Consider the following 23,132-nt stretch of genomic DNA (forward strand, 5'->3'; position numbering starts at 1 on the left):
ATAACGCATTGATTAATTGATTTGTTACTATTTCGGTTGAAGTCCAAGAAACTTAGGAAGAAAAAATTTGGGTACCAAGAAACTTAGGAAGAAAAAATTTTTCAGTAGAAGTATGCTTTATTAAACATAAAATAAAAAGTAAAAATTGAGTATTATTCGCCTATATATTGCAATTTTAATTTGTTTTATTTTCATTGACCTGCAGAAGTTGTTAAAAATAATCATTCTGGCATCAACGGTATGGAACGTTCAAAAAAATTTTGACGGGGATGACGGCCGTTACGAAAAGAAAAATAAGAAGCCAGCTGTCGCGTCTTGTCTTAGATATTACCGAGTAATGTATTTTACTGTTATAACTTTAAAAATGCATTGATTAATCGTTTTTTACTATTTTGGTTGAAGTCCAAGAAACTTAGGAAGAAAAAATTTGGGTATCAAGAAACTTAGGAAGAAAAAATTTGATAGTAGAAGTATGCTTTATTGAACATAAAATAATAAATCAAAATAGAGTATTATTCGCCTATGTATCGCAATTTTAATTTGTTTTATTTTCCTTGACCTGCAGAAGTTGTTAAAAATATTCATTCTGGCATCAACGGTATGGAACGTTCAAAAAAATTTCGACGGGGATGACGGCCGTTACGAAAAGAAAAATAAGAAGCCAGCTGTCGCGTCTTGTCTTAGGTTTTAGCCATCTACACACCAAAATTTCTCTTTATGGTTCAGTAAAGTAATTGCTGTAAGCCTATCAGCAAACTACAGTCCCTATATACCCCAAGTATGATGACAGTTCTACAAGGTATGCTACATTTTTGTCTATCCACGCACACAAACAAATCTCGTTATGAAAAATTTCGCGTTTTGTATGGAATTCAGAACATTTTTGGAAATTTTTCGTTTTATGTTGTTTTATATCTGATTTTTTAAGTTGGAGAGTGAATCTCCAGTTGAAACACACTAGAAATTGATATTAATTTAGATTTAGTGTGAAAAGTTGCGACAATATGTCGAAATAAAATATAAAAAAATGCTATATTTCTAATAGTTGGAGCATAATCTTAGTCTTTGTCATAGCTCATGACTTTTGTTACTGTATGAAACATAAGCGACTCCATTTAGAAGCGCTATTAGAGTACAAGAAAAAAACGAAAAGCTTTTATTCAAGTTGTAAGCCGATTTTCAGTTTTATTTCATCTGGTTTTCCACTAAAACAAAGTTTGTTAAAACAAGTAACACTAATGAGCTAAGTGCAATATTTTTCGTAATTGAATATCAGCTGACTTTTTGGTTGAAAACAAATCGATTTTATTAGGATACAGACTAAGCCTGTATTGGTGAGATCTGGCGTAGAAAGCTCTATATTTACTAGTCAGCCTATACACCAGAGAGACGCCGAGACACTCACCGTTAAGGCAACTGTCATCATTAAAACGGGCGAGCTGTATAATTTTGCATTGCCGTTATCCGTTTTGATGTTGACAGTTGCCTTAACGGTGAGTGTCTTGGCGTCTCTCTGGTGTATAGGCTGACTAATATTTACGGTCTGGCGGAGTGGATTCGGGTACAGTCCCTATGTTTACAGTCTGGCGGAGTGGATTCGGGAACCAATTTAAACTGTTATAACGGGAACCAATCAATGGAAATTCAGTACGACTGGTTCCCGGTTCCCGTAGTGGTCCCCGTGGTTCTGTGGTTAGCGATGTCAGTCGGCTAGCTCTCCCACACGGTTGTGATATCGGGTTCGATTCCCGATCGGGTCGAGGATCTTTTCGAGCTGGAAATTTTCTCGACTCAGCACTGGGGCACGGTGTATCGTTGTACTTATCCTACACATGCAAAATGTGCCAAAAACAATATCGATAACGAATTCTCTCAACTAATCTAGTTGATCGAGACCGCATAAGCCCCCTAGGCTTGCGTGCGAGATTGTTATTGTTGGTGGTTCCCGTTATAACAGTTAAAATTGGTTCCCGAATCCACTCCGCCAGACTAGTAAAACACACAATGACTATACAGAACAACACTTGTTTGCTGGATCACAGCATTCCTTTCGAAATGTTAGTGTAATTCAGTTCTACAATTTACTGAATTCCGTTCAGTAATGTTATTTTTACTGTAAACCAGTATTTCATTGATCAATTAACTGAAAACCAGTAATCGACTCAGTGAACAAAATAGTAGGAGGGTGGTATCCAAGACACGACCGCATAGTTGACGTAGGACTACAATAATTACAATAATAATTACAAAAGTTTGCTTAATTTATTTTAACAAATTTAAGCTCAACATCTTCCAAAAGGAACATATTTCGGTTCGGGTGGTAATATCAAGTATCTAGGTCGTCAGCCCAAATTCATCAAGCGACACCTCAAAAGACTTGGAACTAAAACTAGTTCATTGGTGGCCATTTCTACTATTAAGGTCGTCTTTGACCATTTAAAAAGTCAAAAAAGTCATGAAAAAAGAACTGTTCATTATTGGCTTGGTTCGATTTTGGCAACAGAAAAAAATCTGGCGTGTTGCCAAAATCCAACGGGGGGTCTGTATTTTGATTATTTATTTGCAGCACTCTTTCTTAGAAGAAGAAATATTCTCTTTAACATTCACAATGGTCCAGAAACCAAATTTAGGAGGAAGTTTGGGTCTAGAGCTCTATAGCAATGTTTTAAAGAAAATCTTTTTTTTACAAAGTTACTTAAAATTATTGGAGCTATAAAATTGTAGAACATGGTTTTCTATCTACAAAAATAAAAAAGTTAGATACTTGATTTCCCCCTAAATTTTGTTTCTGGACCATGGATGAATACCTTTCATTCTAATACAGCGAATTTTCTTTAATAATATTATATAATTAATTACGATTTAGTAGAAATTAAACTTCCTTCTATATCTATTTGTCTTGTTGAAGTTGGCTCACTCACCGATCACAAAGCGGCAAAGATGCCACATAAATTATTTTCCTGCAGTTACAAGCTCGTGGAAAAAATATCGATAACGAATTCTGTTTTAGTAGAAAATGTATATTCACTGAGAATTTGAAATTGACATAGAATTTTATGAACATGTTAACATTCAATTCAGGTCAATTTAAACATTTTATCAGTATACAGAATCAATCAGAAAAAATTTTATTAGCTTCAAGATACCAAAGAACAACGAAGATACCATATTTGAAAGTTATATGTCTGTTATCTTCGAAAATAAACTGGGCTAGAGTGATGCACAACATTAGCCTCAGCAATTAATGTTTGCATAGCGTTGTTCAATTACAAGTAAGGTTATGGAAAGTAATATTTTCTTGCAAATGCTAATTAAAAAAATATTTCAATTGAAAAATACAAATACTAATGTCAGAACTCTAATATCAAGATGAAATGAATCTGGTTGTCCTCTATACCATCACCGCGGGATGCAATCAGTCGTATTGGACTAAATTCATTTAGCTAGTAAAATATAATCATCAGTACAACTCGTTTAACTACCTATTCAAAGATCTGTACGGAGCATTTTGGTTTTTTATTGTCTTTTAAATACCCTATATTCAGTTACTTAAATAAATCTGAAAAGAGCAGAGTGTAGAGTTCAAAAATAAACAACGCAATTTATTGTCCCCGGCGGCGAGGCGTCTTTAACGGCACCCGAAAAATAATATTGAATTCTGATATTTGCTGTTATACGAAACAAGAAGAAGAAGAAGACAATTCAAACGACAATTCGATTGTGTTCCACGCCCCACTGTGCGTCAATAGCGGCAATGTAGTTTTCACTTGGCTTGACTGCACAAAAATGAATATTGAGTTTTTCTGCACTGATAGACGACGAGTAACCAGCGCTCTGTTCATACATTGCTCGGTGCAGTACTGTTGCCTGTGTCATCATATTCTCCTTCAAGACATCAGTTTCATTAACATTAACATATTTATAACCAGCAGAACGTAATACTGTCTGATAGTGGAGGTGGTTACGAAATTTCCGAAAAAGCTTCACCTTCAAGACATCAAAATAGTCTAGGCTCATGGAAGCTAACATTAGTTGACCTATTGGGACGGGAAGATTCTGTCAATTTTTTTTTGCAACTGCTATACAAAATATCACAGCAGGCAGTTGGTGTCTATTCATGAAGTCTGTGCTAGGCGTGCTCGCATATGATTGGTACATTGTTGGTGAAAATTCGACCTTGAAACTTTTATTCAAATTTCATTGTTTAACAATGAAGTGATAATGAAAATTGAAGAATCACAAAATTGTCCATCATTTTATTAATCCAACGACATATTGATTATTGTGATCCATCATGTGGTTACATCAGTATGACTGTTTAAAATCTTTCATTCCGACATAACATCTTGGTTTTAGTTTTCGCGGAATGTATCTCGATATACTGCGGTTAGACGTAGTCCTACGTCAAAACAGTAGATGAATGTTTGCTGGAATCCAGCGAAATAATTGATAAGTCAAAATATTTTACGTCAAGCTATCATTGGTGAAACGCGCCAAAACTGCAGTTAGTACGGGATCATCGCTAAGTTCCTGATAGCGGATATGGGACCATAGCTAAGTTACAGTTGGGATAGATGAACTTACAAGTTGATCTGCTAAATATACATCTCTAGTTTAACAGTAATTTGGCGGTGATCCGATGGGTGAGTAAACCCTAGTAACCATAAGTATTAGGATATAGCATTTTATTAGCACTAATTCAACCTTTTTAATTCCAAATAGCTTTATATAATGTTTTTAATGTTTAGGGCATTATGCTAAACTAGCATTACTGATGAGGGCATCCTTAACGGTGCGCTTCCATACCCCGTTTGGTAGCTCACTTCATATTAGCGAACCTATACATTAGAGAAATGACAAGACACTCACCGTTAAGGCAACTGTCAACATCAAAACGGGCGAGTTGTATCATTTTGCATTGCCGTTATCCGTTTTGATGTTGACAGTTGCCTTAACGGTGAGTGTCTTGTCATTTCTCTAATGTATAGGTTCGCTACTTCATATCGTACCGGTCGCTGCTAAACGCGCTAGAGAAATATAGAGATCCTCAGAGGGAGAGATAAGCGATGAAAAAAACCGCTGATTTGGCAACTAGGTTTCACATATCAGAGGTGCCAGATCTCTTCTCAGAGCGCAATGTTCACTAACTTTTTTATTCGGCTCGTATAACTGATGGTGACGGTGGAAGTCCTGGGGAATGCTAAAGTGCATCACAAAAACCGTGAAGGTGTTAAATTTTATGAATTTTGACATGTTCGTTTGGCTCACGACACTCTCTTCGCATATCTCTCCCTCTAAGTATTGCTAGAGAAATAGTAGCCGGGCCTCAGGAGAGCATCGCGCTCTCAAATTTGGCAGCCCGATAACAGCGCTGCTAAAGCCTGAAGTACACTCTTTGACCGAGCATCAAATATTTGTCACTTTTTGACAGATAAAAATTTGGTCAAAGATAATTATTTGTCACTCTCCAATTTTAACATGGGGCAAACACGGGAAAACAACAACCATGATGTGAAATAAATTTGACCATTATGTCAGAAGGTCAAATATTTGACCATTAGACAAAGAGTGTACTACAGGCTTAAAGGTTTATGCTGGATGAAACGTCGAATTGAGACGATAGCAACGACGGGTGAGTGAGCAAAATAGCCGCACTGTACACAGCCGTCATAACAACTTAAATAGTAGCGCACTGTTAAGGATGTCCTGAGAGCAAAATATGCTTAAAGGGCTACCGTAAATGCTACGATGTAGTGTTTTAAATGCATATATAAGACAATAAGATAAGATTACATTTTTTCTTAAGTGCCAATAACGAGCGATATCGAGTGGTCAAGTAAAAATAGACGGAACATGGACACTCCACGTAAATGAAAAAAAATTAAAGAGTGGGAATTTTCGACACAAAGTTCGGGTATATGGAAGCATGAAACTTTCCGTAATACCCAATACAAAACAATTGCAAACTAGTGAGTTGGATCCAGATCTCCTAAGCTGGTGGTTTCTGAACCGTCAATATCAGGAGATGAAAAAAAGTCCCTGTTGAATTCCAAACGATGTTGAGGAAGAACACATGCACAAAATAAACCATGTACAGTCGCCGTTCGATAACTGCAAGTCTTTTAACTGCAAGACCGATAACTGCAATAACTTTGCAGTTATCAGACCGCAATCCGTCAAATCTAAAATCAAAGTCATATTTGACGTTGAAGTGACAAATCTTGCGGGGGGATTTTAAATGCATTCGAAAATGAAAATTGTTCAATTTCTAGAAACATTTCAAAGGGACTTTTTCATTTTTCTCATTTTTTTTTCGATTTCGTTTACTTGTTGTTTCTTCATTCTAGATGGGAGATTATAGATCTCCACTTTTAATCAATGAAGCAAAATCACCAGGTTATGTGGTTCACTTTCCGTAATTATTATAAGAGAAAAAAAAAATTCCTTGTGCATTGTTTGGCTAGCTTTCACTACTCAGTGAGGCAGTGCATAGTAGATCACAAAGAATATTTTGTGACCTAGCGTTAAATAGACCATTTTAGGAACTGACAGGTGTCACGGATCCTGCTGACATTGATGTTGCTTTTACTTGCGTTACGTCAGCGGTTCCCAGCTTTCTGTGAAAATTTCATTCATGAATTGAGTTCAGAAACGTCTCGTAAAATGGTCTTCTGTAGTGATGAACTTTATCTTCGCCTACATATTGGTTATGTAAAGTAGTAGTAGCGGAAATATGATAATCAAATTGATTAAAAATCTATTTTAGTTTTCTGCTATTTTGACGTAGGACTACGTCTAACCGCACTATATCGAGATACATTCTGAGGAAACTAATAACCAAGATGTAACGTCGGAATGAAAGATTTCAAACGGTGATACTGATGTAACCACATGATGGATCACAATAATCAATATGTCGTTGGATTGATAAAATGATGGACAATTTTGTGATTCTTCATATATCATTGTTACTTAATTGTTAAACAGTGAAAATTGATGAAAAGGTCGTATTTTTACGAACAATGTACCAATCACATGCGAACACTCCTGGCACAGACTTCATGAGTGGACACCAACTGTCTGCTATGAAAACCTCTATTCAGTGGCAAAAAAAAATTGACAGAATCTTCCGTCCCAATAGGTCAACTAATATTTGCTTCTATGAACCTAGACTATTTTGATGTCTCGAAAGTAAAGCTTTTTCGGAAAGTTCGTAACAACCTCCTTTATCAGACAATTAAACGATCTGTTGTGAGAATGTTATTAAAACTGATGTCTTGAAGGAAAACATGCTGACACAGGCAACAGTACTGCATCGAGCCATGTATGAGAAGACGGTCGCTCGTCGTCAGTGCAGTAGCACTCGATTGCCATTTGTGTGCAGTCAAGCCAAGTGAAAACAATGTAGCTGCTGTCGACGTACAATGGTGCGTGTTCGCACACTACACTGTGCGACCGGGGATAAAATAATTCTGTACGCAACAGTATATCACGATGTTGGATGTTGCATCCAATATGTGATTACAACTGAACGGATTTTGACCACCAATGCTTTGATCGAACGACGAAGGTTGCCAAAGCATGTGATGCAATAATTGGCATATCATTGTACATTGTACATTGTACGATGAACAGTAAATTAGTAAAAAGTTCAGTTGAAATCCACTTCTTCTACTTCAGTTTCGCAGCTTTCAACCAATCACGAGGAGGCTTTATACAGTTGCATCTCATCGTTTTAAAGTGCTTATTGTATTACTACCCCTGAACAGATTTCAAACACCGATGTCTTAATCGACAGGTAGAATATTGCGAAAGATTGTTATATAATAATTAAAATATCTCTTCAACAAAAGTTGTGTTAACATTCTACTAATATGAAGCTTGATACCCCGTTGCTCGTTTCCTTTTGGTTGTCGTGACGAGTAGATGGCATTTGAACTGCAACCGTAGTGATTTTCTTATCCATGTTTAATGATGAAAACTTCTTTCAAATTCCTAAAATTAGAAGTTGCATTTGGGTTGCTGTCTTTTTGAATTCTACACTCTGTTTTTCTCAGATTTATCTAAATGACCAACTATAGGCTATTTAGAAGACAATAGAAAACCAATATGCTTCGTAAAAATTTTTAAACAGATAGTTCAGATAGCTCGTTTAAGCTGTACTGATGGTTTTTTTTCCAGTTCAATAAATTTAATTAAATATGACAATCCTAGTTGCATTACGCGGTTGTGGTATAGAGAAAACCCAAATTATATGCATCTTGACGTTAGGTTTTAAACATTCATATTCGTATTTTTCAATTACAAAAATATTACATCAGCATCTGCAAGAAAATATTACTAAACATATAAACACAACCTGTCGCACAACACAACATATAAACACAACCGTGTAAAGATACTGAACATATGAACACAACCTGTCATTGCCAGACTTGTAATTGAACAACATTATGCAAACATCAGTTGGAGAGGTTAATGTTGTTTATCAAACCGAGCTTGGTTTATTTTTGAAGGAAACAGACGGATGACTTTTAAATATGGCATTTTGTTGTTTGTTTTTTCATTGGTATCTTGAAACTGATTAATTTTTGCAAACTAGTGAGTTGGATCCAGATCTCCTAAGCTGGTGGTTTCTGAACCGTCAATATCAGGAGATGAAAAAAAGTCCCTGTTGAATTCCAAACGATGTTGAGGAAGAACACATGCACAAAATAAACCATGTACAGTCGCCGTTCGATAACTGCAAGTCTTTTAACTGCAAGACCGATAACTGCAATAACTTTGCAGTTATCAGACCGCAATCCGTCAAATCTAAAATCAAAGTCATATTTGACGTTGAAGTGACAAATCTTGCGGGGGGATTTTAAATGCATTCGAAAATGAAAATTGTTCAATTTCTAGAAACATTTCAAAGGGACTTTTTCATTTTTCTCATTTTTTTTTCGATTTCGTTTACTTGTTGTTTCTTCATTCTAGATGGGAGATTATAGATCTCCACTTTTAATCAATGAAGCAAAATCACCAGGTTATGTGGTTCACTTTCCGTAATTATTATAAGAGAAAAAAAAAATTCCTTGTGCATTGTTTGGCTAGCTTTCACTACTCAGTGAGGCAGTGCATAGTAGATCACAAAGAATATTTTGTGACCTAGCGTTAAATAGACCATTTTAGGAACTGACAGGTGTCACGGATCCTGCTGACATTGATGTTGCTTTTACTTGCGTTACGTCAGCGGTTCCCAGCTTTCTGTGAAAATTTCATTCATGAATTGAGTTCAGAAACGTCTCGTAAAATGGTCTTCTGTAGTGATGAACTTTATCTTCGCCTACATATTGGTTATGTAAAGTAGTAGTAGCGGAAATATGATAATCAAATTGATTAAAAATCTATTTTAGTTTTCTGCTATTTTGACGTAGGACTACGTCTAACCGCACTATATCGAGATACATTCTGAGGAAACTAATAACCAAGATGTAACGTCGGAATGAAAGATTTCAAACGGTGATACTGATGTAACCACATGATGGATCACAATAATCAATATGTCGTTGGATTGATAAAATGATGGACAATTTTGTGATTCTTCATATATCATTGTTACTTAATTGTTAAACAGTGAAAATTGATGAAAAGGTCGTATTTTTACGAACAATGTACCAATCACATGCGAACACTCCTGGCACAGACTTCATGAGTGGACACCAACTGTCTGCTATGAAAACCTCTATTCAGTGGCAAAAAAAAATTGACAGAATCTTCCGTCCCAATAGGTCAACTAATATTTGCTTCTATGAACCTAGACTATTTTGATGTCTCGAAAGTAAAGCTTTTTCGGAAAGTTCGTAACAACCTCCTTTATCAGACAATTAAACGATCTGTTGTGAGAATGTTATTAAAACTGATGTCTTGAAGGAAAACATGCTGACACAGGCAACAGTACTGCATCGAGCCATGTATGAGAAGACGGTCGCTCGTCGTCAGTGCAGTAGCACTCGATTGCCATTTGTGTGCAGTCAAGCCAAGTGAAAACAATGTAGCTGCTGTCGACGTACAATGGTGCGTGTTCGCACACTACACTGTGCGACCGGGGATAAAATAATTCTGTACGCAACAGTATATCACGATGTTGGATGTTGCATCCAATATGTGATTACAACTGAACGGATTTTGACCACCAATGCTTTGATCGAACGACGAAGGTTGCCAAAGCATGTGATGCAATAATTGGCATATCATTGTACATTGTACATTGTACGATGAACAGTAAATTAGTAAAAAGTTCAGTTGAAATCCACTTCTTCTACTTCAGTTTCGCAGCTTTCAACCAATCACGAGGAGGCTTTATACAGTTGCATCTCATCGTTTTAAAGTGCTTATTGTATTACTACCCCTGAACAGATTTCAAACACCGATGTCTTAATCGACAGGTAGAATATTGCGAAAGATTGTTATATAATAATTAAAATATCTCTTCAACAAAAGTTGTGTTAACATTCTACTAATATGAAGCTTGATACCCCGTTGCTCGTTTCCTTTTGGTTGTCGTGACGAGTAGATGGCATTTGAACTGCAACCGTAGTGATTTTCTTATCCATGTTTAATGATGAAAACTTCTTTCAAATTCCTAAAATTAGAAGTTGCATTTGGGTTGCTGTCTTTTTGAATTCTACACTCTGTTTTTCTCAGATTTATCTAAATGACCAACTATAGGCTATTTAGAAGACAATAGAAAACCAATATGCTTCGTAAAAATTTTTAAACAGATAGTTCAGATAGCTCGTTTAAGCTGTACTGATGGTTTTTTTTCCAGTTCAATAAATTTAATTAAATATGACAATCCTAGTTGCATTACGCGGTTGTGGTATAGAGAAAACCCAAATTATATGCATCTTGACGTTAGGTTTTAAACATTCATATTCGTATTTTTCAATTACAAAAATATTACATCAGCATCTGCAAGAAAATATTACTAAACATATAAACACAACCTGTCGCACAACACAACATATAAACACAACCGTGTAAAGATACTGAACATATGAACACAACCTGTCATTGCCAGACTTGTAATTGAACAACATTATGCAAACATCAGTTGGAGAGGTTAATGTTGTTTATCAAACCGAGCTTGGTTTATTTTTGAAGGAAACAGACGGATGACTTTTAAATATGGCATTTTGTTGTTTGTTTTTTCATTGGTATCTTGAAACTGATTAATTTTTTTCTGGTTCTGCTTAATGAATAAATGTTTCAATTGGCCTAAAATGAAAAAATAATGACTGTTACATGCAGCGTTGCCACTAAGTTTTGAATAAAATCTGGCAAACGAAAATAAAAAGTCAAGTCTGGCAAAAATCTGTCACTCATTTTTGAATAAAATTCCTGGCAGAATTGAAAGTGATGACCTTCTTTTTGTTCTCGTCGGGTGTAGGTAGGTAAAGGCCAGGCACGGCCAATCTCGCAGTGATGACCTTTTTGCGAGACGACGCGGATGAAATCTGGCAAATATCTGGCTCATTTACAAATATCTGGCAGATTCTGAGGTTTATCTGTTTGTCTGGCGCGCGAACAGAAATCTGGCAAAATCCAGATTTATCTGGCACAATGGCAACGCTGGTTACATACTACATCCTCATAAATTCCAATGTCAATTTCAAAATTTTTGTGGATATAGATTTTCCACAAAAAACTGCAACTCTTTATCGTAACTTTTCCAACGAACGTGTAAATACAGGATTTTTTTATGTGACTTCTTTGCTAAGCAGTTGTAAGAAACTAACAATGATACTGCTTTGAAATCGGTGAGTGGGCTATCTTTCACAAGCGCAATTGAAGATGCAAGGAAGTTTGCTTTCTACTAAATCGTTCTTAATTAAGACCCATATAAAAAATTGCCTTTTTTTAACATTGATGAATACCTTTCATCCTAATTTGACTGCATTAGGATGAAAGGTATTCATCAATGTTAAAAACAGTATTTTTTTCTTCTTAAATAGATGTCTGCAAATAAATAATCTAAATTATTTTTAAAAATAAACGCTTTTCTTTTTATGACTTTCTGGTGGCATATGACCTTAACAATATGTGGCCACCAATGAACTAGTTTTAGGATTGTAAGTTGTTAGAGGTGTCGTTTGATGGATTTAGGCTCAATAATCTGAAAGTAACCGGAACGCGACGTCCGCATGAAGCCTTCAACGACCTAGACACTTGATATGACCCTTCCGAGTAATTAGAGGTATAGCACCGTATTAAGTACCGCTTTAATCATGTCTATTTTGGTTTCGGTTTCGGCAACATAATGGACAAAATGCCCTTCTCTTGGTGGTTGTTGAGTTTGAATTGTTTAAAAGCAAAACAAGAAAATTATAAATTATGATTAAACATAACCGCTCGTTTTTGGCTTATGTGTGCCAAAGTCAAACCGCGTCGAAAGTGAAACGTGGTCAAATCAAACAATGTCTGAATTCTCTAAATGAAATATAAAACTATCGTAGTCCTACGTCAAACATGCGGTCGTGTCTTGGATACCACCCTCGTACTATTTTCCCACTATTCCATTAAAAAAATACATTTCGACATCATTGAAAACAAAAATGGTAGTGACGGTCAAGTGTTGCAGTTATCGAACGGCATTCGATAACTGCAATGTAAACATGTTGCAGTTAGCGAACAACGACTGTATTACTTCTGAATATATTTTTGCATTTGTTCCAGACACCAAATAATTAAGGTTCCAATTTTTTTACGTTTGTTTTCTTAACTCACATGTCAGAAAAGAGGAATCTCATGGTTGCTCCAAATCAGCATTAGTGATGCATATCAATGATTGCCACCTGCAGCACTTTATCTGCTCGCTATTTCGCCTTTTTACCAGTATATAAAATATATACAATCATTTAGGTCAGAATAAGTTCTTACCCAGAATTCTGTAATCAAATATAGTATTGTTGTAGGGCAATGATTTAGTGCTTACTGGTTACTTGGGAAGGCACGCCTTTAGCTTAATAAATTTGCTATTACCTAAGACAAAATTGTCTTTTTCTTATGTTTCCAATATAGCGACTATTTATCATTGTTCTTAGTCTATGTAGTAAAAATGTATTCAGTAGCTTTTCTATCATTGTACCGTAACAATAAGCTGAGGAGCTTAGGGTGCTTATCTTGCCCCTTGTCCCCCTATTACTTACTTCATAATTATTTGTGCAACGTTTTTAGTAACTTCTTTATCGAATCTAAAAATAATCTAATCTAAAAACTGAGCTTCACCTTGAATGACCGCACATAGTCGTAGCTGCTTCTCCGTGATGAATCTGGGCATAGTGAAGTGAAGTTGCAAGAACCATCGTAGCGTGGCTATTTTATGATTAATTTACTATCTTCAATGTACAATTCAGTAGCTTCCGCTTCATATAGATCGATAACGGCGCCGGCTACGTCATTAAAGTTGGTTAGGAAGGAGGGAGGAAGCGTCACAATCTTTGTTGCCAAAAACCGAGTTTACCTCTGCATCTCTAACGACTGTTACAGAAAGGAAGGTAGTTTTGTCACCGTGGTAAAGTGACGGATTTTTATACCTTTACCCTTTCCTCTACACGCTTCTATATAAACTCTACTGCTCTTTTTTTATTATAGTTACAACAATCTTACAAAAACAAAAGATAAAAAATAAAACAACGATGAATCTCTTGGACAGTGTATATTTTCAATAATAACATAGGACATAGTATGTTAGTTTCGTCGTTGCTAGTGTTTATTTCGTTTGCTTCCGAGTGGAGGCGTTTGAAGATTGAACACCGTCCCGCTGCCGAATGCCGTCGGAGCTCCGGAGCCTCCCGCTGTGGCTGCACTGTCAAAGCTTCTCCCTAGCGCGCTGCTGCCGTCGGCTCCAGCCAGTGCGGAACCGAATGTGGACATTCCACTTGGTCCGGCTACTCCCATCGGTGTTGGGGCGAATCCGGATACCCGTGGCCACAGAGTCCTTTCGGGGCTGGGTTTCGAGACCCCTAAGTTCATGGTGCCCATTAGGGTGGAGAATGGTGTTGGTCCAGTTGATATCGAGCCGGAGAATCGTTGCTGCGTAGATTGACCGCCTGGCAATGGGGTTTCCTCGAAAACATCCGTGTTATCACGCAACAGATAGCGACGCAAGTTCATGTACTGCTCCTTCTGGGCTTCCACTTTCTGATGGGTCTCGTGTAACCGACCCGCCAAGGCAACGAAGCTTTCGTGAATCTGCTGCAGACCGCGCTTCAAGTCTGCGGCTGTGAAATGTTGCGGAACCGCCAATGACTGCATATGTTTCTCCGTTAGTTCGACCTATAAGAAAAGCATTTAAGTAAATTTTTACAAACTGTGTTTTTACCATGTTCGACCTGATGTTTAAGATTAAGCAAATCGCTTTCGTATTTCTGGATAAGCTCAATAAAGTACTGTAGCGGCATGGTATTTTCAAACTGCAGTCCAGCCGGGGTGTCGTGAGTTCGTTGAGCCATATCGGCTTGCTGAATGATCCCGGCAGTTTCGGATCGCAGCGTTTTGATGGCAGATTGATTATTAGTTACGCTATTCGAAATATCAATTAAGCTCCAATTTAATCTACTGATTTCGGAGGAAACATTATAAAGCTTTCGAGATGAAGTCCTAGCGATATCGGAGCTGAAAGTTTTCTGCCGTTTTATATACTCTTTCAGCTGCTCAACGGTACTGATAATTTCCTGAGGAACCTGAAATTCTTTTGCTTTAGTGCTATCAGGCTTGCCTTCGACTGATTTTGGTGCCGCTGCGTTTATATCCACTCCACCTAAGCCCACTGGTTTTTGCCCTAGGCCAGCAGAAGTTGTAGTGGATGCTGCGGGCAGCGATTGTACTGCAGCAGTCGTTTTCGCTGCGGAACCGAATAGCGTGCTTCCAGTTCCAACGCCAAAAGCTCCTGTACCACCAAGTGAGAGTGCTGGTGCTGCTGCAGCACTACTAGCACCGGTGCCAAAAGTTAATCCCGTAGCAGCTGGAACCGTCGGATTTGCTGCTCCCGGTAGAGTGAATCCGGTCGATGCACTTGTTGTCGTAGCTTGAGTGGTGGTAGTTCCGAAGCTGAATCCCGGTGCTGCTGTTGTTTGAGCAGGCTTGGCAGTCAAAGTACCGAATGCTGGTGCCGCACTAGCAGTTGGTAAAGTACCAAAGCTAAAACCGGTCGCTGCTGGTGTCACACCAGCAGCTGCAGAAGGAGCGGCTGTAGCAGTCGTTGTCACCCCTGTTCCAAATGGGTATGCCGGCGCGCTCGTCGTTGGGGTTCCGAAGCTAAATCCGGACATCGCGTACAGAATTTACACACACTAATTTGGAAATCAAACACTTCATAAAGAAAAATGATTTACAGAATAGAAACAAATTGATGCACGAAATAAGAAGGCAGCGTCCGCTGCGTCCTCGTTTCGGAATTTGTGAATTTGACAGTTTTGATTGTTCTGTTCTGTCAACGTTGCTATAATGCTATAAAGTTATAAAGTTAGAAAAACAAGAGCAAAACATGAAAGCCAGAAAAATCGGAAAACTCGTTCACCAGCAGCTGGCAGTGAAATTTACGTGGTGAAAAAACGGTGTTTTAATCAAATTTATGCAGTAAACTGTAATTTATCGGGTTGTCGCTGTTCAAAGTCGCACTAAAATACATTCCACGATGAATGTAACCCGGGCAATTCAATTATATCTCGAAAAAATGATAGCATCGGCTGGGCCAGGAATGAAAATGTTACTGATGGATCGTGAAACCGTAAGTTTAGGTTTGATAACATGTTTTGGGGCACATTCGGACAGGAAATTGGCATTTAAACGTGAAAATAATATTTCAAATTCCTAAGAATTGCCCAATGCCATAGAAAGTTGATTGATTAAGTAGTGATTATACATTTTAATGAAAATCGTAAAACTGTTATCTAAGAAGAGTATTTTTCGATTTTCAGACGAGCATCGTATCGATGGCCTTCGCTCAGTCCGAAATGCTACAGAAGGAGGTATATCTGTTTGAGCGCATCGACTCCGGCCGATCTAATGAACGGCTCAAGTACCTCAAATGTATTGTATTTATTCGGCCAACTCGGGATAATGTTTTGAGACTGCAGACCGAACTAAAGTCTCCTAAATACGGTTCCTACTTTATCAGTAAGTGCATCGTATGACTATCATACAAATCGATCAATATTTTGTCTAAGATTTCAGCAACATTATCCCCCGGACGGAAATCAAATTGCTGGCCGAAAGCGATGAAAGCGAATCCGTTCGTGAGGTTATGGAGATCTACGCCGATTATTTGCCTGTGAATTCCAATCTATTCTCGTTCAACATTCCAACTTGCCTCCGCGGTCTGGCGTGGGAACCAGATGCCCTGGATAGATCCACCCAGGGTCTAATCAGTGTACTTCTATCATTCAAAATGCGTCCAGCAATTCGTTTCAAAGCCAGTTCCGCTGCGGCTCAGATGTTAGCTAAAAAGGTTCACGAGATTATCAACAAGGAAACGGCCCTGTTTAGCTTTCGACCGCCAGAAGATGGAGCTGCTCCCCCGCTGCTACTAATTCTCGATCGCCGGGATGACCCTGTTACACCACTTCTCAATCAGTGGACTTACCAGGCTATGGTTCATGAGTTGTTGACAATTACTAAACAACGCGTTGACCTGTCTGGCGTTCAGGGTGTTCCCAAGGATTTGAAGGAGGTTGTACTTTCATCAGAGCAGGATGAGTTCTTTGCCGCCAATTTGTACTCAAATTTTGGTGAAATTGCTACCACGATTAAGGGGTTAATGGATGAGTTCCAAAAGAAGGTTCACGATCAGAAGAAAATCGAAAGCATTAGCGATATGAAAAACTTCGTAGAGACATATCCGCAGTTTAAAAAGATGAGCGGTGCAGTCAACAAGCACCTGGTGCTTATAAGTGAATTGTCTTTACAGGTAATTATCATACAATAATTGGACAGTTCTAAAATAAATATGCTCTGATTCTCTATTTAGGTTAGCAAACAACAACTATTTGAGGTTTCTGAGCTGGAGCAGGAAATCGCCTGCCGCGCTGATCATTCGACCCAACTGCAGCGGGTGAAAAAGCTAGTTTCCGATGAGAAAATTAGTCTTCACAATGCGCTTCGTTTGGCTTTGCTGTATTCTATGCGCTATGAACGTCACGCCAACTGCGGCACTTCTGGGCTGCTGAGAATATTGCAAGATCGGGGCGGTCGCGCTCATATTGTTCCAAAAATTCTTGAATACATAAGCATGAACGCGCGTCAAGAATTGTTTAATCTAGTCAAAATTACGGATGCGGTAAAGTTGACGCGGAATTTGATCAAGGGTCTCAAAGGGGTCGAGAATGTCTATACTCAGCACAATTGTGTTTTAAAGGAAACTCTAGAGGAAGTCGTTAAAGGCCGTCCGCTGGATTCGGCTTATCCGATAATGGGGAATGAACTGCCGTATCGCAGACCACCGCAGGAAGTGATCGTTTTCATGATCGGAGGTACGACGTACGAGGAAGCATTAACCGTTCACCGGTTCAACCAAGAGGGATTTAAGGTACTTCTGGGTGGGACAACCATTCACAACTCGGAAAGTTTTATTGAGGAAATCGTGGCGGCAACTGCTGGAGTTCCGTTCAAACATTCCCGATCGCTGCAGCAATTTCACGGCGCTCCAACGGGATCCGCTTGAAGGAAGTGAACTTGTTTGTGAGTGTGCAATATGCATTTCCGGTGGATTACGGTTTTACAAATGAATGATACCTTCATTATTGATGAAACAAATATGCTAATGCGTCGCTTAATTTATTATATATCTTAGCTTTAGAATATACGTATATCTGCATATGACTAATTTAATGTCACGATTTCTTGCGTCCGAAATGTTAACGAATTTTAACGCATTTGCAACATATAAATTGTGTTAACCAATAGGTTTTTCATGAGACAGGATACAGCGCCTGAAATAATCTTGCGAAATTGAGAAAAGAAGGTTTTACCTTTTAAATGCTTATTGGATAGCTAAGATAAAATTTTTTTTACAATTATGGCAATCGGTAAAATCATTTTCTCACTTCGTGGTAAAAATGAGATTTGTCGCCGAGTAGAAAACTTCTAATTTACTGAATCTATTCTTGTGAGGATGGGAAAATGACAACGCCTCAAATTCCCCAAAATGGTATGCTTTGCTATGTTCCCAATTTATTTTACTTCTGGTTAAAGTCCTATTTACACAATTAAGCATTTAAAAAATTTTAACAAAAAATTAAATATTAACGTAACTTTTTGGCGTTATGCTGCAAAAATCGTCCTGAAAAATCATCCATGACGTTTGGCAACGCTGGAATAACTTGACATTCTGTAACCCAAACAATAACGAAACAACGTGCGTGCGGCTCGTCTTTAAAAAGTGCCGAATTTGTTAATTTTACCTTTAAAACTTACGCAAAACCATCATAAACAGTTATGAAGAATCTGTACCGTTTGTGCCATCGAAGTGTCAATTTCGGAACGTCGCTTCCACCGTTGGGTTCCACCGGTGGAACTCTGATGGTAGTGGATCCAAACAACAGTAATGTTCTGTATGTGGCAACGCTCGATGACCGATCTGGAGAGTATGCAGTGTACCGCTGCGATTGCGTCCCATCTGATCCGACCTGTGATGTTAGTCCGTTCAGCAAGTTGTTACTTTCGGTACCGGGGCAACTGGTTGGACTGGAATATTTGGCACTCAGTGATGAGCTGTGCTTTGCTAGTGCTGCCGGGGAGGTGATGGTTGTTCGGAACGTTGACAGCACAGGCGGTGCTGTTGAACCAGATGAGGTAACTTTTTGTGCTGGTGGATTGGATGCGATGTGCTGGAGCCCTGACCAGGGAGTGGTGGTCTTTGTTGATTGGTAAGTACGGGGAGATTGAAATTGACATTATTATCCAGATAAAAACTGTTAAATTTTTGTCGCAGCAATCTCAACGTGGTAACCATGAATGCGGCCTACGATCCGATTAACGAAGTGTGTCTGAAAGACGATACCTTCGGCGATCGAGAGTTTATGAGCATCGGCTGGGGAAAGAAGGAAACTCAGTTTCATGGATCGGAGGGAAAAGCCGCTGCGCGGCAAAAGAAAGAGGAATCTGATCTAGCAATCGGAGAACAACAAATTGACACGAAGTTGAAGATCAGCTGGCGAGCTGACGGTGAACTGTTTGCTGTTGGGTTTCTGGGTCCTTTCGGTCGGGCTTTCAAAGTGTTCAACAAGGAAGGGGCACTGCAGTTCACCTCGGAGAAATGTTTCGGTTTACAGACTGCACTGGCCTGGAGACCGTCTGGGTTGTGGATTGCAATGCCGCAACTGCTGAAGGAAAAGCAAGTGATTGCTCTGTTCGAAAAAAATGGATTAAGACACAGGGAGATTGAGTTGCCATTCAAGTCGAACGATGAAACCGTCGAAGGTTTATACTGGAGTCACGACTCGGAGGTGCTGGTTATTCACAGCATTAAGCAAGAAAGCAAAGTGAATAGTTTGTACTATTTGATTGTATGTAATTATCATTGGTATACCAAGCAGTACGAGGAATTCGATAAGCAGATCGTAGCCCTTGAGTGGGATCTGAATTATTCAGAAGGTCGAACGCTTCATATCCTGCTGGAAGATGGAGAACATCGAGCGACACGCTGGAATTTCACAGTCGATCATTCGCGGGGATTAAACAAGACGGATGAATCCCTGGTGGCGGTCATCGATGGTTCCGCTTTGCTGCTGACAAATTTCCGTAGTGTCGTGATTCCTCCTCCAATGTGTGGTTTTACGCTAAAAACAGAAAAGCAGCTCAACGCTGTTGGTTTTCTAAATACTGAAAGTGACTCGTACAATTCCAATTGCTTTTTTACAGTAGATCACACAAACACGATCAGCTTCTACAGACCGGAGTTTTCGGAAGGTTCTGCAAAAACTATTAAAGCCACTCATACGATAGGAAGTTTGAAAGTCCCAGCTGGAGTTTATTCCCATTATTGCTGGCTCCGCAGCGATATTTTGCTCTCAGTTGAAGGATCAAACACAATTAAAATCTACACCATCGATATCCCCGAAAATAAGATAAATTTGCATAACAGCGTGACAGTCACCGATCAAACGAGAATGATTGGTTGCATCGAAGGAATCAGTAAAAATTCCGTCTTGATTGAGGCTCTGTCAGGTCAGACGTTTCGTTTACATGTCGATGAACCGACAACTCTTGAAGAACATTTAAAGCTGCCCGATTTCTGTGAGCAGCTTCGAATTAGAACAACGAGCGATAACAGTAGTAAGATTTACTCGCTACGCAATCGACAAAATCTCTATCTCAACGGGTCTTTGATTGCCTCCAATGTGACCTCCATGTTTTTAACAGAACGGTACCTTTTGTACACAACCATTGCAGAGTTAAAGTTCGTCAATCTCCAGGACAATTCAGTGGTGGGAAACCGTCGCATCGAACGGGGCTCAAAGTTGGTGACAGTCGTACCGAAAGCAGCGCGAACAGTGTTTCAGCTTCCGCGTGGCAATCTGGAAGCGATTGCTCCTCGCGTTTTGTCTCTTTGCCTAGTGGCGGATCACCTGAACGCGCTGGAGTACTTCAAAGCTTTCGATATTCTACGAAAAGAGCGAATCAACCTAAATCTGATTGTAGATCATGATCCGGAACTGTTTCTCTCTAACATTGATCGCTTCCTGCAAGAAATCACCAATGTAAACTGGCTCAACTTGTTTATTACCGATCTTCAGAATCAAAACGTCTGTCAGAGTATGTACGAAAGCAATTATCCTAAAGGAAAAACCAAGCTGGTCACCAACGACTATCAGTCTGAAGTAAAAGTCAACTTTCTGTGCGACAGGTTCCTTCAACTTATGAGCAACAACTCGAACTACACTCTTCCCAAGATCACTTGTTACGTGAAACTTGGCCGACTAGAACAGGCCCTAGAAGTCATCTGGGCTCTGAAGCGTACCCAACGGCAAGATGAAGCCGCTGAGGAAGCACTCAAATATCTGCTCTATTTGGTTGACATCAACGATTTGTTCAACATAGCGCTTGGGATGTACGATTTTGGGCTGGTTTTGTTCGTGGCTACTAAATCTCAGAAGGACCCCAAAGAGTATCTTCCGTTCTTGAATGAGCTGAAGCGTTTGGAGGAAAACTATCGTCGCTACAAGATCGACTGCCATCTGAAGCGCTTCTCCAAAGCTATCGAACACATGGCGGGATACGAGCATGATGATGAAAAATTTCACGAGACACTGCAACTGACGATAACACATGGCTTGTACGCAAAGGCGATGGCGGTGTATCGTGGTAACCTGAGCTGCTATCGAAAAATTTGCGCACGCTATGGTGACCATCTAAGGCAGACCAACAAACAAGCAGACGCTAGCCTAATTTACGAAAAGGCGGGTGATTATCAACAAGCAATCGCATCCGCTAGGAATGCCCTCGAATGGGAGAGATGTCTGCGGTTGGCGAAGCTAGCAAATTATGATGAAGCTGATATGCGAAGATTGGTACAAACACTGATTCCTGCTCTACAAGAAGCCGGTGAATATGAAGCGGCGGCGTGGTTGGTAAAAGAATACCTCAAGGATCCGACTTTGGCTGTGGAGACTTTGTTGAAGAATCAACTATTCGAAAAGGCACTTCTGGAAGCTCAGCTAGTGGATGGAAGTTTAGTAGAGGCTGTGATTCGCCCAGCTGTGGAAGAATATCTGCAAACACTGAAGCAGAAACTGACGGATGAAAAAGAGGAATTTTTGAAGCACAAGAATCGACTGTTAGTCGTTCGACAAGAGAAAGCAGCCAAAAAACTGGAGCAGCCCATTGATGAAAACGATCCCTATCTGGAGGACTGTGATCTGTATTCGGACGCTTCAACGGTCGCTTCGTCCAAGTATACTAGCAGCTCGGGGAGATCGGGGTAAGAGTAATGATACAAAAAAAAAGTTCAAGATTATATGATTTACTCCTAACTTTAGAAAATCCCACCGTTCGAGCAAAAATCGTCGAAAGCATGAACGCAAGCTGCAGAATCTGAAAGAAGGCAATCCCTTCGAAGATATTGCCTTGATCGATGTCTTGCACGCACTGGTGTTGAGGATCTGCAGTTCGGATCGGCAGCGACACATTCGATCCGTCTGTAAGGTTGCAATCGAACTGGACTATCTGCAGCACGCTGGCGACATTCAGCGTGATTACGGAGCCCTGTACAATTTGATTAAGGTTTCGTTGGATTCGATTTGGATCCCGGAAATGGTGGTACCTGGCAGTGGGCAGGATGTGGAGGCAACCGCGGCTGCTACCGGCGATATCAACCAGGTTCAGACTGTACAGCATTATGCGATGATTAGTAAGTGTTTTTGATGTACAGTTTTGTTTGAAGTTTTGGAGTAACACATTTTTTCTCTACCTTGTTTTCTTTTTCAGAACCTCATCAACGTTATAAGCCCGAGTTACAGAGTATTGCCTGGCAGTTTGAAGTGTTGAAATAGTGAAGTTGATGATATATAGATAGTAGTTTAAGACTAAGTTTGAATTAAATGCTTGAAAAGCGAGCGAATGTTGTTTATGTTTGAACGATAAGAACGTTCGTAGAATGCGTTTATCTTTCGCTTAGCAGCTTCGTCGTAAGGTAAGTTCTTCAATAAATTGTCCACCAGTATTCAATTTTATTATGCCACGGCAGAATTATAAACATTATTATTAACATGAAATAAAAAATTAAATGAATTCTACCAGAGCAAAACGTGGAGCTACGTAATTCAGTAGGGGCTCTAGAATTAAATTTTAACATTTGACATTAACATCTCCTGAGCCAGCCTCGGGTTACATTTCAGAGTGCCAATAGTAAGATAAATGCTCTAGTGGGTAAAAAAGGGAACGATGTTCAACGACCGCACTTTTGACGTAGGACTACGCAAATTGTTATTCATCAAACCTTTTGAAGATACATATTTGAGCCGTTGAGAGCAAAAGTGGTACATGTGCCATTAGGTAAATTTCTTCAGGAGACGCGATAAACGAAAACACTCAAATAGTAAATTATTTTCAACAATTTTTTCCAACATAACTGCACTAAACCATTGCTG

At 39.1% G+C, this 23,132-nt stretch overlaps 3 protein-coding genes across 3 annotated transcripts; 2 read left to right on the plus strand and 1 right to left on the minus strand.

The window, feature by feature from the left end:
* Positions 1 to 13,689: 13,689 nt before the first annotated feature.
* On the minus strand, positions 13,690 to 15,449 carry LOC129729811 (nuclear pore complex protein Nup58). Its single transcript, XM_055688641.1, has 2 exons — positions 14,379 to 15,449; positions 13,690 to 14,322 (listed from the first exon to the last, which is right to left on the minus strand). Exons 1-2 carry the CDS (start codon positions 15,315 to 15,317, stop codon positions 13,750 to 13,752), a joined length of 1,512 nt encoding a protein of 503 aa, XP_055544616.1. The 5' UTR covers positions 15,318 to 15,449; the 3' UTR covers positions 13,690 to 13,749.
* An 89-nt stretch (positions 15,450 to 15,538) lies between these two features.
* On the plus strand, positions 15,539 to 17,869 carry LOC129729812 (vacuolar protein sorting-associated protein 45). Its single transcript, XM_055688643.1, has 4 exons — positions 15,539 to 15,775; positions 15,966 to 16,164; positions 16,215 to 16,954; positions 17,015 to 17,869. Exons 1-4 carry the CDS (start codon positions 15,683 to 15,685, stop codon positions 17,705 to 17,707), a joined length of 1,725 nt encoding a protein of 574 aa, XP_055544618.1. The 5' UTR covers positions 15,539 to 15,682; the 3' UTR covers positions 17,708 to 17,869.
* A 501-nt stretch (positions 17,870 to 18,370) lies between these two features.
* On the plus strand, positions 18,371 to 22,761 carry LOC129729813 (elongator complex protein 1). Its single transcript, XM_055688644.1, has 4 exons — positions 18,371 to 18,911; positions 18,977 to 21,964; positions 22,023 to 22,393; positions 22,471 to 22,761. The coding sequence occupies exons 1-4, from the start codon at positions 18,481 to 18,483 to the stop codon at positions 22,533 to 22,535; spliced, it is 3,855 nt and encodes a 1,284-aa protein (XP_055544619.1). The 5' UTR covers positions 18,371 to 18,480; the 3' UTR covers positions 22,536 to 22,761.
* The last annotated feature ends 371 nt before the right edge of the window (positions 22,762 to 23,132 follow it).

This window comes from Wyeomyia smithii, chromosome 3, assembly GCF_029784165.1.
Source record: "Wyeomyia smithii strain HCP4-BCI-WySm-NY-G18 chromosome 3, ASM2978416v1, whole genome shotgun sequence".
Lineage (NCBI taxonomy): Eukaryota > Metazoa > Arthropoda > Insecta > Diptera > Culicidae > Wyeomyia > Wyeomyia smithii.

Excerpts from the sequence above, each read along its gene's own strand:
- LOC129729812 (XM_055688643.1), top strand. The coding sequence starts at position 15,683 with ATGAATGTAACCCGGGCAATTCAATTATATCTCGAAAAAATGATAGCA. Across the intron at positions 15,776-15,965 it reads TACTGATGGATCGTGAAACC|ACGAGCATCGTATCGATGGC; the intron begins GTAAGTTTAGGT and ends TTCGATTTTCAG. Across the intron at positions 16,165-16,214 it reads ATACGGTTCCTACTTTATCA|ATTTCAGCAACATTATCCCC; the intron begins GTAAGTGCATCG and ends ATTTTGTCTAAG.
- LOC129729813 (XM_055688644.1), top strand. The coding sequence starts at position 18,481 with ATGAAGAATCTGTACCGTTTGTGCCATCGAAGTGTCAATTTCGGAACG. Across the intron at positions 21,965-22,022 it reads AGCAGCTCGGGGAGATCGGG|AAAATCCCACCGTTCGAGCA; the intron begins GTAAGAGTAATG and ends TCCTAACTTTAG. Across the intron at positions 22,394-22,470 it reads ACAGCATTATGCGATGATTA|AACCTCATCAACGTTATAAG; the intron begins GTAAGTGTTTTT and ends TTTCTTTTTCAG.
- LOC129729811 (XM_055688641.1), bottom strand. The coding sequence starts at position 15,317 with ATGTCCGGATTTAGCTTCGGAACCCCAACGACGAGCGCGCCGGCATAC. Across the intron at positions 14,323-14,378 it reads TGCTTAATCTTAAACATCAG|GTCGAACTAACGGAGAAACA; the intron begins GTCGAACATGGT and ends CTTTTCTTATAG.